This window comes from Mobula hypostoma, chromosome 2, assembly GCF_963921235.1.
Source record: "Mobula hypostoma chromosome 2, sMobHyp1.1, whole genome shotgun sequence".
Taxonomy (NCBI): Eukaryota; Metazoa; Chordata; class Chondrichthyes; order Myliobatiformes; family Myliobatidae; genus Mobula; species Mobula hypostoma.
The window spans coordinates 155,289,581-155,302,485 of record NC_086098.1 but is presented as its reverse complement, the minus strand read 5'-3'; the positions used below and the strand labels follow the sequence as shown (position 1 = coordinate 155,302,485).

The 12,905-nt window shown below is 44.0% G+C and overlaps 1 protein-coding gene across 1 annotated transcript in view; it reads right to left on the bottom strand.

Annotated features, from left to right (window-relative positions):
• Positions 1-1,140: 1,140 nt before the first annotated feature.
• The window catches only part of LOC134357566 (peptidyl-prolyl cis-trans isomerase FKBP8-like), a 32,828-nt gene continuing 21,063 nt past the window's right edge, over positions 1,141-12,905 (bottom strand). Inside the window, exons 7-8 of the mRNA XM_063069192.1 lie at positions 9,360-9,458; positions 1,141-1,209 (exon numbers count right to left, since the gene is read on the bottom strand). Of these exons, the coding sequence (XP_062925262.1) occupies positions 1,141-1,209; positions 9,360-9,458 (168 nt within the window). The remainder of the gene's footprint in view (positions 1,210-9,359; positions 9,459-12,905) is intronic.

The following is a 12,905-nucleotide window of genomic DNA, read 5'->3' as shown; positions in this document are numbered from 1 at the left end:
CATGTTGAGGTGAGTTTAATCCTACTTGAACACCCCCCCCCTCCACAGCTGGCTGGTCCGCAAGAATATTGTCAATATTAAACCGGTCCGTGGGGCAAAAAAAGGTTGGGGACCCGTCTTAAAACACTGAAATTAAGCTCGCATGCACCATATGCACGGACAGCTCATTCCACACTCTCATGATCCTCTTTATTTTGTTATTTCATGCTCTCATTATTTATTTATATTTACATTTGCACAGCTTGTTGTTCATTGATCCTGTTTACAATTAGTGTTCTATAGTTTGCTGAGTATGCCTGCAGGAAAAAGAATCTCAGGGTTATACGTGGAGACATTATAGTACTCTAATAATAAATTTTACTTTGAACTTTTTGAACTTTAAACAGTCAGCGTTTCGGGATGAGACCCTTCTTCAGGATTGTCCTGAAGAAGGGTCTTGGTCTGAAACGTGAACTGTTTATTCTTTTACATAGATGCTGCCTGGCCTGCTGCGACCCTCCAGCATTTTGTGTGTGTTGCACCACACTCCCTGAACTCACTTTGTAGAACCTCGTCCTTCTTCTTACCTACGTGATTGGTACCTAAATGGACCACGACCTCGGGCTGCTCCCCCTCCCACTTAAGAATGTTGTGGAGACGATCTGAGATTCCCTCATCCTGGCACCCAGGAGACAACATGCCATCCCGGAATCTCGTTTGCGTCCGCAGAACCTCCTTTCTAACAAATTCCCTATTACCACACCTCACCTCTTCTCTGCCCCCCCAACCTTCTGAATCACAGTGCCCGAGACCTGACCGCTGGGATTTTCCTCTGCTAGGGCATCTCCCACGCCCATGTCCAAAGTGGTGTGCCTGTTGTTGAGGGGGTGACCAAAGGGGGACTCTGCACTGGCTGTTTAACCATTTCCCTTTCCCGACTGTCACACAGTCTCCTGCGTCCTGCACCTTGGGTCTTGGGTGTAACTACCTCTCTATACGTCCTGTCTATCACCCCCTCAGCCTCCCGAATGCTCCAGAGTTCATCCAGTTCCAGCACCAACTCCTTATCGTGGAGTGTTAGATAATCTCTGATGATCACACCAACAGTTGAGATAGCAGTATAATAAACATACCTAACTCAGCCTCAGAGGTCAGCGTCTCTTAAATCCTTTGGCATTCTTCTGGCATTTCTGAATGATTCTCTGCTTGTTTAACCTTGCTTTCATCAGCCTGTAGCAATAACCATAGTTAAAACTTGCATCAGGACACTTGACCAAAATCACCATCAAAGGGGTAAGCCTTAAGGAGCATCTTAAAGAATAGTTTTAATTGTCACACGTACTTCAAAACACAGAGTGAAATGTGTTGTTTGTGATAAATCAAATCTGCTGGGCTGTCCACAAATGTTGTCACACTTCCAGTGCCAGTGTAGCATGCCCGCAACTTACAAACCCTAACCATACGACTTGAGAATATGCGAGAAGCCGGGAGGAATCCCACAAGGTCATGGGGAGAGTGTACAAACTTTGTGCAGAAAGCGGTGGGAATTGTTATATGTCACTAATTGCTCTGCAGTGAGAGGTAAAGGAGCAACAAGAAACAAACAACATGGAGCAGTTGTATCCTTTGTCCAGTGTGTGTTGGCCTTTGCTTTTCAAAAGGTGCATATGTAGAGAACAGCCTTAAACACTGATCCTATCATTTCATGAGCCAACAATAACAGAACACATCCACCTTCGATGAATGACACCAGGGAAGAGCACAGAAGAAATGTACTGAATCGAAAACTGGAAATACGTTGTGTTAACTGCAATAATATAGTAATTTTATTTCCACCAACGAGAAGAGAAAACAGCCATGCATTTCTTTAGAACTTTTTAACGCAGAAAAAAATGTTGAGTAAGTGTTCCTTTCTGGGAAAAGAACCGTGTCAATTAGGGAATGATTGAGAAGGAAGACATTGGAAAAAAATGTTTTCATTTTGTCCTGTTCCTTGTCCTTAACCCTAAAATACTTCCATTCTCCAACCTCATTTAGTTACTGTTGAATATCCTTTAATCGTTCTATCCGGCTGGGCTTTCCAGATGGGGATGGTGAACTACATTTTAACAAATCTCTTCCACCCTCTCATCACTCCAACCACTATCTTAAATCTGTCAAAGACAAGAAAATCTGTAGATACTGGAAATCACACGCAAAATGCCAGAGGACAGACAGCATCTATGCAAAAGAGTAAACAGTCAACGTTTTGGGCTGACACTCTTCATCAGGACCTGAATGGAAAGAGGCAGCAGCCAGAACAAGAAGGTGGCAGGAGGGAAAAGAGTAGAAGCCAGCAGGTTATTGGTGAGGCTAGATGAGGGAGAAGGTAGGTGGGGAATGAGGGGATGAAGTAAGACACTGGGAGGGTATAAGTAAAATAGAAAAAGAGCTGAAGAAGAAGAAATCTAATAGGAAAGGGCAGTTGACCATGGAAGAAAGGGAAGAAAGAAGGGAACCAGAAAGCGGTGATGGACAGACGAGGAGAAGAGAAAGGGTGAAAGAGTAACCTGTATGAGCAATGGAAAAAGAGAGAAGGAGGGAGAAATTACCAGAAGTTAGATAGATTGATGTTGATGCCATCAGGTTGGAGGGTAACCAGAGAGAATATAAAATGTTGCTCTTCCAACTTGAGTTTGGCTTCATCATGACAGTAGAGAAGGCCATAGACTGACATTTCAGAATGGGAATGGGACGTCAAAATAAAATGGATAGCTAAGAGATCCTATCTTTTGCGGCAGGCAGAGTGAAGGTGTTTGTCAAAGGTCCATGGATCTCACCAATGTAGAGCAGGCTGCACTGGGAACACTGGATGCAAGAGACAACCCTTACAGACTTGCAAATTAAGTATCTCCTCACCTGGAAGAATCTGTTGGGGCCCTGAATAGTGGTGAGGGAGGAGGTGTAGGGGTAGATGTACTACTTGTCATGCTTATAGAAACATAGAAACATAGAAAATAGGTGCAGGAGTAGGCCACTCGGCCCTTCGAGCCTGCACCGCCATTTATTATGATCATGGCTGATCATCCAACTCAGAACCCCGCCCCAGCCTTCCCTCCATACCCCCTGACCCCCGTAGCCACAAGGGCCATATCTAACTCCCTCTTAAACATAGCCAATGAACTGGCGTCAACAGTTTGCTGTGGCAGAGAATTCCACAGATTCACCACTCTCTGTGTGAAGAAGTTTTTCCTAATCTCGGTCCTAAAAGGCTTCCCCTCTATCCTCAAACTGTGACCCCTCGTTCTGGACTTCCCCAACATCGGGAACAATCTTCCTGCATCTAGCCTGTCCAATCCCTTTAGGATCTTATACGTTTCAATCAGATCCCCCCTCAATCTTCTAAATTCCAACGAGTACAAGCCCAGTTCATCCAGCCTTTCTTCATATGAAAGTCCTGCCATCCCAGGAATCAATCTGGTGAACCTTCTTTGTACTCCCTCTATGGCAAAGATGTCTTTCCTCAGATTAGGGGACCAAAACTGCACACAATACTCCAGGTGTGGTCTCACCAAGGCCTTGTACAACTGCAGTAGTACCTCCCTGCTCCTGTACTCGAATCCTCTCGCTATAAATGCCAGCATACCATTCGCCTTTTTCACCGCCTGCTGTACCTGCATGCCCACTTTCAATGACTGGTGTATAATGACACCCAGGTCTCGTTGCACCTCCCCTTTTCCTAATCGGCCACCATTCAGATAATAACCTGTTTTCCTATTTTTGCCACCAAAGTGGATAACTTCACATTTATCCACATTAAATTGCATCTGCCATGAGTTTGCCCACTCACCCAACCTATCCAAGTCACCCTGCATCCTCTTAGCATCCTCCTCACTGCTAACACTGCCACCCAGCTTCGTGTCATCCGCAAACTTGGAGATGCTGCATTTAATTCCCTCATCCAAGTCATTAATATATATTGTAAACAACTGGGGTCCCAGCACTGAGCCTTGCGGTACCCCACTAGTCACCGCCTGCCATTCTGAAAAGGTCCCGTTTATTCCCACTCTTTGCTTCCTGTCTGCTAACCAATTCTCCACCCACACCAATACCTTACCCCCAATACCGTGTGCTTTAAGTTTGCACACTAATCTCCTGTGTGGGACCTTGTCAAAAGCCTTTTGAAAATCCAAATATACCACATCCACTGGTTCTCCCCTATCCACTCTACTAGTTACATCCTCAAAAAATTCTATGAGATTCGTCAGACATGATTTTCTTTTCACAAATCCATGCTGACTTTGTCCGATCATTTCACCGCTTTCCAAATGTGCTGTTATCACATCCTTGATAACTGACTCCAGCAGTTTCCCCACCACCGACGTTAGGCTAACCGGTGTATAATTCCCCGGTTTCTCTCTCCCTCCTTTTTTAAAAAGTGGGGTTACATTAGCCACCCTCCAATCCTCAGGAACTAGTCCAGAATCTAACGAGTTTTGAAAAATTATCACTAATGCATCTACTATTTCTTGGGCTACTTCCTTAAGCACTCTGGGATGCAGACCATCTGGCCCTGGGGATTTATCTGCCTTCAATCCCTTCAATTTACCTAACACCACTTCCCTACTAACATGTATTTCACTCAGTTCCTCCATCTCACTGGACCCTCTGTCCCTTACTATTTCTGGAAGATTATTTATGTCCTCCTTAGTGAAGACAGAACCAAAGTAATTATTCAATTGGTCTGCCATGTCCTTGCTCCCCATAATCAATTCACCTGTTTCTGTCTGCTGGGGACCTACATTTGTCTTTACCAGTCTTTTCCTTTTTACATATCTATAAAAGCTTTTACAGTCCGTTTTTATGTTCTCTGCCAGTTTTCTCTCATAATCTTTTTTCCCTTCCTAATTAAGCCCTTTGTCCTCCTCTGCTGAACTCTGAATTTCTCCCAGTCCTCAGGTGAGCCACTTTCTCTGGCTAATTTGTATGCTACTTCTTTGGAATTGATACTATCCCTAATTTCTCTTGTCAGCCACGGGTGCACTACCTTCCTTGATTTATTCTTTTGCCAAACTGGGATGAACAATTGTTGTAGTTCATCCATGCAACCTTTAAATGCTTGCCATTGCATATCCACCGTCAATCCTTTAAGTGTCATTTGCCAGTCTATCTTAGCTAATTCACGTCTCATACCTTCAAAGTTACCCCTCTTTAAGTTCAGAACCTTTGTTTCTGAATTAACTATGTCACTCTCCATATTAATGAAGAATTCCACCATATTATGGTCACTCTTACCCAAGGGGCCTCTCACGACAAGATCGCTAATTAACCCTTCCTCATTGCTCAAAACCCAGTCCAGAATAGCCTGCTCTCTAGTTGGTTCCTCGACATGTTGGTTCAAAAAACCATCCCGCATACATTCCAAGAAATCCTCTTCCTCAGCACCTTTACCAATTTGGTTCACCCAGTCTACATGTAGATTGAAGTCACCCATTATAACTGCTGTTCCTTTATTGCACACATTTCTAATTTCCTGTTTAATACCATCTCCGTTAGGTGGCCTGTACACAACTCCCACCAGCGTCTTCTGCCCCGTAGTGTTACGCAGCTCTACCCATATCGATTCCACATCTTCCCGGCTTATGTCCTTCCTTTCTATTGCATTAATCTCTTCTCTAACCAGCAACGCCACCCCACCTCCCCTTCCTTCATGTCTATCCCTCCTGAATATTGAATATCCCTGAACGTTGAGCTCCCATCCCTGGTCACCCTGGAGCCATGTCTCTGTGATCCCAACTATATCATAATCATTAATAACAATCTGCACTTTCAATTCATCCACCTTATTACGAATGCTCCTTGCATTGACACATAAAGGGGATAAGTGGCAGGAGGGAGATCAGTTGGGGGAGGGATGAATGGACAAGGGAGTCACATACATATGGAAAGTGAAGAGGGTGGTAGGGGGAGGGGAAATGGTCATTTTTAGTGGTAGTTTCCCCTTTTAGATAGTGGAAATTATGAAGAATGATGTGCTGGCTACAGAGGCTCGTGGTGTAATAGGTACAGATTAGGAGAACCCTATCCTGTTATGATGGTGAGATGTTGGGGGTAGGGCAGATGTGGAGAGTGGTGGTGGTGGTGGTGGAAGGGAACTAGTTAAAATGAATGGGTGATGAGGAGTAGAGGGAAGCCTGAGAGGCCAAGGGTAGGTGAGGGATAGTGGTGGAAGAGGATACAGACATCCAGCTCTTACTAAGATTAAATTTGTTACATGATATTCATTCCTCTTGAGATTTAATGTCAACATTGCCACCACAGGGCACAACAATGCAGTGCTAAACAGGTTGTCTTGTCTTTATTGTGACTGTACCAGCAGTTATGGTCGAAATGACAATAAAAGTGACTTGACTTGACTTGACTAAACAATGTAATTGTTACAAATTCATGGAGTCCAAAAGAGGATAGTGAATCTTCAAATTGTCTTCCTCAAAACTCCGTGCAAGCAGAGACTATGCACATTTTAAAGAAGAGTTGGAAAAATACTAAATAAGCAAGGCGTTACTCAAGTGGGTGCAAATACACATGAGGTTGCAATCAAATTATCCCAGTGTAACAACCTTAAGGAACTGGGTTGCACATCAATGCATCTAATTTGCAAAACTTCTTTAGTTACATAGATCAGAATATGGAACAGCCAACAGGATTTGAGCAAATTCTGAATTACATTTGTGAAAAAATGTTAATTAATCATATGTTTAGGACAGCGGTCCCCAACCACCAGGCTGCGAGCACGTGCTTTCGGGCCATGCGGAATCGATATGATTTGGCGATATGAAACGATATGAGTCAGCTGCACCTTTCCTTATTCATGGCTTTGTGAAGGGCAGATCATGTCTAACAAGCCTGATAGAGATCTTTGAGGAGGTGGCCAGGCATATAGATGAGGGTAGTGCAGTGGATGTGATCTACATGGACTTTAGTAAGGCATTTGACAAGGTTCCACACGGTACGCTTATTCAGAAAGTTAGAAGGCATGGGATCCAGGGAAGTTTGGCCAGGTGGATTCAAAATTGGCTTGTGGTCATGGTGGAGGGAGAATATTTGGATTGGAGGGTTGTGACTAGTGGTGTCCCACAAGGACTTCTACTTTTCATGATTTTTGTTAATGACCTGGATGTTGGGGTAGAAGGCTGGGTTGGCAAGTTTGTAGATGACACAAAGGCTGGTGGTGCTGTAGATAGTGTAGAGGATTGTCGAAGATTGCAGAGAGACATTGATAGGATGCAGAAGTGGGCTGAGAAGTGGCAGATGGTGTTCAACACGGAGAAGTGTAAGGTGGTACACTTTGGAAGGACAAACTCCAAGGCAGAGTACAAAGTAAATGGCAGTGGCGCTTGGAAGTGTGGAGGAGCAGAGGGATCTGGGGGTACATGTCCACAGATCCCTGCAAGTTGCCTCAGAGGTAGGTAGGGTAGTTAAGAAAGCTTATGGAGCGTTAGCTTTCATAAGTCGAGGGATAGAGTTTAAGAGTCACGGGGTAATGATACAGCTCTATAAAACTCTAGTTAGGCCGCACTTGGAGTACTGTGTCCAGTTCTGGTCACCTCACTATAGAAAGGATGTGGAAGCATTGGAAAGGGTACAGAGGATATTTACCAGGATGCTGCCTGGTTTAGAGAGTATGCATTATGATCAGAGATTACAGGAGCTAGCACTTTACTCTTTGGAAAGAAGGAGGATGAGAGGAGACATGATAGAGGTATACAGGATATTAAGAGGAATAGATAGAGTGGATAGCCAGCACCTCTTCCCCAGGGCACTACTGCTCAATACAAGAGGACATGGCTTTAAAGTAAGGGGTGGGAAGTCCAAGGGGGATATTAGAGGCAGGTTTTTTACTCAGAGAGTGGTTGGTGCATGGAATGCACTGCCTGAGTCAGTGGTGGAGGCAGATACACTAGTGAGATTTAAGAGACTACTAGACAGGTATATGGAGGAATTTAAGGTGGGGGATTATATGGGAGGCAGGGTTTAAGGGTCAGCACAACACTGTGGGCCGAAGGGTCTGTACTGTGCTGTACTGTTCTATGTTCTATTCCCTGTCACGCACTGTTGGACTTAAACAGTTCAACCCCCCCGTCAGCCGGTCCGCAAGAATATCGTCAATATTAAACCAGTCCGCGGTGCACAAAAGGTTGGGAACCCCTGGTTTAAGAGACCTTTAGTGTAGAGAGATGATAAGTAATAATAGAATATCATATATATCAAAGATGATTTTTAGTTTCATCCAGAGCCTTGAATTTAAACAAAGAAAACATCAAATGTATAAGACATGCGTTTGGTTAGAGTTGATTGGGACATAACATGGGACATAACATAGAACATTACAGCACAGTACAGGCCCTTTAGCCCACAATGTTGTGCTGACCTTTTAACCTACTCTAAGATCAATCTAACGCTTCTCTAACCGAGTTTGGTTAGAATTGATAGGGGGGATGTTCTTTACACAGAGAGTGATGGGTGTGTGGAATGCCCCGCCAGGGTTGGTGGTAGAGGCAGAGACATTAGGAGCACTTAAGAAAAGTGGAGGGTTAGATTGATCTCAAGTTAAAAGGTCAGCACAACAACGTGGGCTCATCCTGATGGCATGAATATCAATTTCTCTAACTGCTGGCAATTTCTCCCCCCCGCCTTTTTCCATTCCTCGTACTGGTTACCCTCTCACCCTTTCGCTTCTCATCACCTACCCATCACCTCGATCTGGTTCCCATCCTTCTTCCCTTTCTTCCATGGTCGACTGTCCTTTCCCATTAGGTTCCTTTTTCTTCAGTCCTTCATCTATTTTACCAATACCCTCTCAGCGTCTTACTTCATCTCCCCTTCCCCACCCACCCACTCACCTTTACCCTCACCCAGTCTCACTTATAATCTGCTGCCTTATACTCTTCCCCTCCCATCACCTTCTTATTCTGTCTGCTGCCTCCTTTCATTCAGGTCCTGATGAAGGGTGTCAGCCCAAAACGTTGACTGTTTACTCTTTTCCATAGATGCTGCCTGGCCTGCTGAGTTCCTCCAGCATTCATGTATGTTACTTGGATCTTAAATCTGTCCTATGACTGCAAATACTGCCATTAAATACAAGGAAGTTGGATGCTTTGCTACTTCAGACCAGCTGTTCACCCAGCCACATTATCTGACCAGTTATGTTGAGCTGCAATGTAACACTGTACCAGCTAACCTTATTTAAGTTGTCTAAGTTTATCACAGGGTTTGGCTAGTATGTGCTGTCGGTCCTAATCAAAATATCTAAAGTCAATTGAAATGGAATGTATATGGATAACTTACTTCATTCATAAAATAGCAAAGAAAATTCCATCTGTGAGAAATCTCGGACCTACCAAGAACAGTGAACATTCATTCACCATTTTAGCGTTGCTGGTATCTTCAGATTTTTCTGCCCACTTGTCAAATACAAGTTTCATTGCCCTCTCAATTTCCTGTAGATGCAAACATTAATTGAAAAGGTTAGATTGCTTTGATAATATGCAACTAGTGATGCTTTTTAGTTTCTAGTTTTCCATCTGGAAACTGGTTCACTGATGACTCATGCATAGTGATGTGTGTAACTAACTCAATGATTGATTCAATGGGCTCCTGAGGTTCTGATATATAATGGTGGTGGGCGTGGCTGCCAGGCTATGGGTCCCCTGCACCGCTACTATATGAACCACTTATCCTAATTAAACTACAGTTTGGATACTGAGTACAGTAATGGTCTCCACTTTACAGGAAAGATTTGATTGCACCAGAGTGAGCAAAGGAAGGATTGGTGAGAATGATGCTAGGTCTCCCAAAATTATAGCTAAGGGTGAAAATTGCATATGCTGGGTATGTTTTCTTAGGATCAAAGTAAGCTAAGTTGGCACGTGACCAAGTGGTTAAGCCGTCTGTCTAGTGATCTGAAGGTCGCTAGTTCAAGCCTTGGCTGAGGCAGCGTGTTGTGTCCTTGAGCAAGGCACTTAATGACACATTGCTCTGCGACAACACCGATGCCAAGCTGTATCAGCCCTAATGCCCTTCCCTTGGAGTGGAGAGGGGAGACTTGCAGCATGGACAACTGCCGGTCTTCCATACAATCTTGCCCAGGCCTGTGCCCTGGAAACCTTCCAAGGCGCAAATCCATGGTCTCACGATACTAACAGATGCCTATTAAAGTAAGCTCAGGGAAGATTTAATTGAGCTGTGAAAAACAAAAAAATTATGAGGGACCAAAATATCATGAACACGAAGGACACATTTTACTTTCCTAGATGGGTCAAAAACGAAGTGACATCTCTTTAAAGAATTTCATCAGGGTAACTGGGAGTGAGATAAAGTTGTTCCAACTGTGAATAACAGGGGTCTGCAAACTATTGCCTGAAATGGTGGTCAAGGAATGAAACCTGTGATTGTTAAACCTTATTTGGATAAATATAGAAACATAGAAAATAGGTGCAGGAGTAGGCCATTCGGCCCTTCGAGCTGGGACCGCCATTTATTATGATCATGGCTGATCATCCAACTCAGAACCCTGCACCAGCCTTCCCTCCATACCCCCTGATCCCCGTAGCCACAAGGGCCATATCTAACTCCCTCTTAAATATAGCCAATGAACTGGCCTCAACTGTTTCCTGTGGCAGAGAATTCCAAAAATTCACCACTCTCTGTGTGAAGAAGTTTTTCCTAATCTCGGTCCTAAAAGGCTTCCCCTCTATCCTCAAACTGTGACCCCACGTTCTAGACCTCCCCAACATCGGGAACAATCTTCCTGCATCTAGCCTGTCAATCCCTTTAGGATTTTATACGTTTCAATCAGATCCCCCCTCAATCTTCTAAATTCCAACGAGTACAAGCCCAGTTCATCCAGTCTTTCTTCATATTAAAGTCCTGCCATCCCAGGAATCAATCTGGTGAACCTTCTTTGTACTCCCTCTATGGCAAGGATGTCTTTCCTCAGATTAGGGGACAAAAAACTGCACACAATACTCCAGGTGTGGTCTCACCAAGGCCTTGTACAACTGCAGTAGTACCTCCCTGCTCCTGTACTCGAATCCTCTCGCTATAAATGCCAGCATACCATTCGCCTTTTTCACCGCCTGCTGTACCTGCATGCCCACTTTCAATGACTGGTGTATAATGACACCCAGGTCTCGTTGCACCTCCCCTTTTCCTAATCGGCCACCATTCAGATAATAATCTGTTTTCCTATTTTTGCCACCAAAGTGGGTAACTTCACATTTATCCACATTAAATTGCATCTGCCATGAATTTGCCCACTCACCCAACCTATCCAAGTCACCCTGCATCCTCTTATCATCCTCCTCACAGGTAACACTGCCACCCAGCTTCGTGTCATCCGCAAACTTGGAGATGCTGCATTTAATTCCCTCATCCAAGTCATTAATATATATTGTAAACAACTGGGGTCCCAGCACTGAGCCTTGCGGTACCCCACTAGTCACTGCCTGCCATTCTGAAAAGGTCCCGTTTATTCCCACTCTTTGCTTCCTGTCTGCTAACCAATTCTCTATCCACATCAGTACCTTACCCGCAATACCGTGTGCTTTAAGTTTGCACACTAATCTCCTGTGTGGGACCTTGTCAAAAGCCTTTTGAAAATCCAAATATACCACATCCACTGGTTCTCCCCTATCCACACTACTAGTTACATCCTCAAAAAATTCTATGAGATTCGTCAGACATGATTTTCCTTTCACAAATCCATGCTGACTTTGTCCGATGATTTCACCGCTTTCCAAATGTGCTGTTATCACATCTTTGATAACTGACTCCAGCAGTTTCCCCACCACCGACGTTAGGCTAACCGGTGTATAATTCCCCGGTTTCTCTCTCCTTTTTTAAAAAGTGGGGTTACATTAGCCACCCTCCAATCCTCAGGAACTAGTCCAGAATCTAACGAGTTTTGAAAAATTATCACTAATGCATCCACTATTTCTTGGGCTACTTCCTTAAGCACTCTGGGATGCAGACCATCTGGCCCTGGGGATTTATCTGCCTTTAATCCCTTCAATTTACCTAACACCACTTCCCTACTAACATGTATTTTGCTCAGTTCCTCCATCTCACTGGACCCTCTGTCCCCTACTATTTCTGGAAGATTATTTATGTCCTCCTTAGTGAAGACAGAACCAAAGTAATTATTCAATTGGTCTGCCATGTCCTTGCTCCCCATAATCAATTCACCTGTTTCTGTCTGTAGGGGACCTGCATTTGTCTTTACCAGTCTTTTCCTTTTTACATATCTATAAAAGCTTTTACAGTCAGTTTTTATGTTCCCTGCCAGTTTTCTCTCATAATCTTTTTTCCCCTTCCTAATTAAGCCCTTTGCCCTCCTCTGCTGAACTCTGAATTTCTCCCAGTCCTCAGGTAAGCCACTTTTTCTGGCTAATTTGTATGCTACTTCTTTGGAGTTGATACTATCCCTAATTTCTCTTGTCAGCCACGGGTGCACTACCTTCCTTGATTTATTCTTTTGCCAAACTGGGATGAACAATTGTTGTAGTTCATCCATGCAATCCTTAAATGCTTGCCATTGCATATCCACCGTCAATCCTTTAAGTGTCATTTGCCAGTCTATCTTAGCTAATTCACGTCTCATACCTTCAAAGTTACCCCTCTTTAAGTTCAGAACCTTTGTTTCTGAATTAACTATGTCACTCTCCATCTTAATGAAGAATTCCACCATATTATGGTCACTCTTACCCAAGGGGCCTCTCACGACAAGATCGCTAATTAACCCTTCCTCATTGCTCAAAACCCAGTCCAGAATAGCCTGCTCTCTGGTTGGTTCCTCGACATGTTGGTTCAAAAAACCATCCTGCATACATTCCAAGAAATCCTCTTCCTCAGCACCTTTGCCAATTTGGTTCACCCAATCTACATGT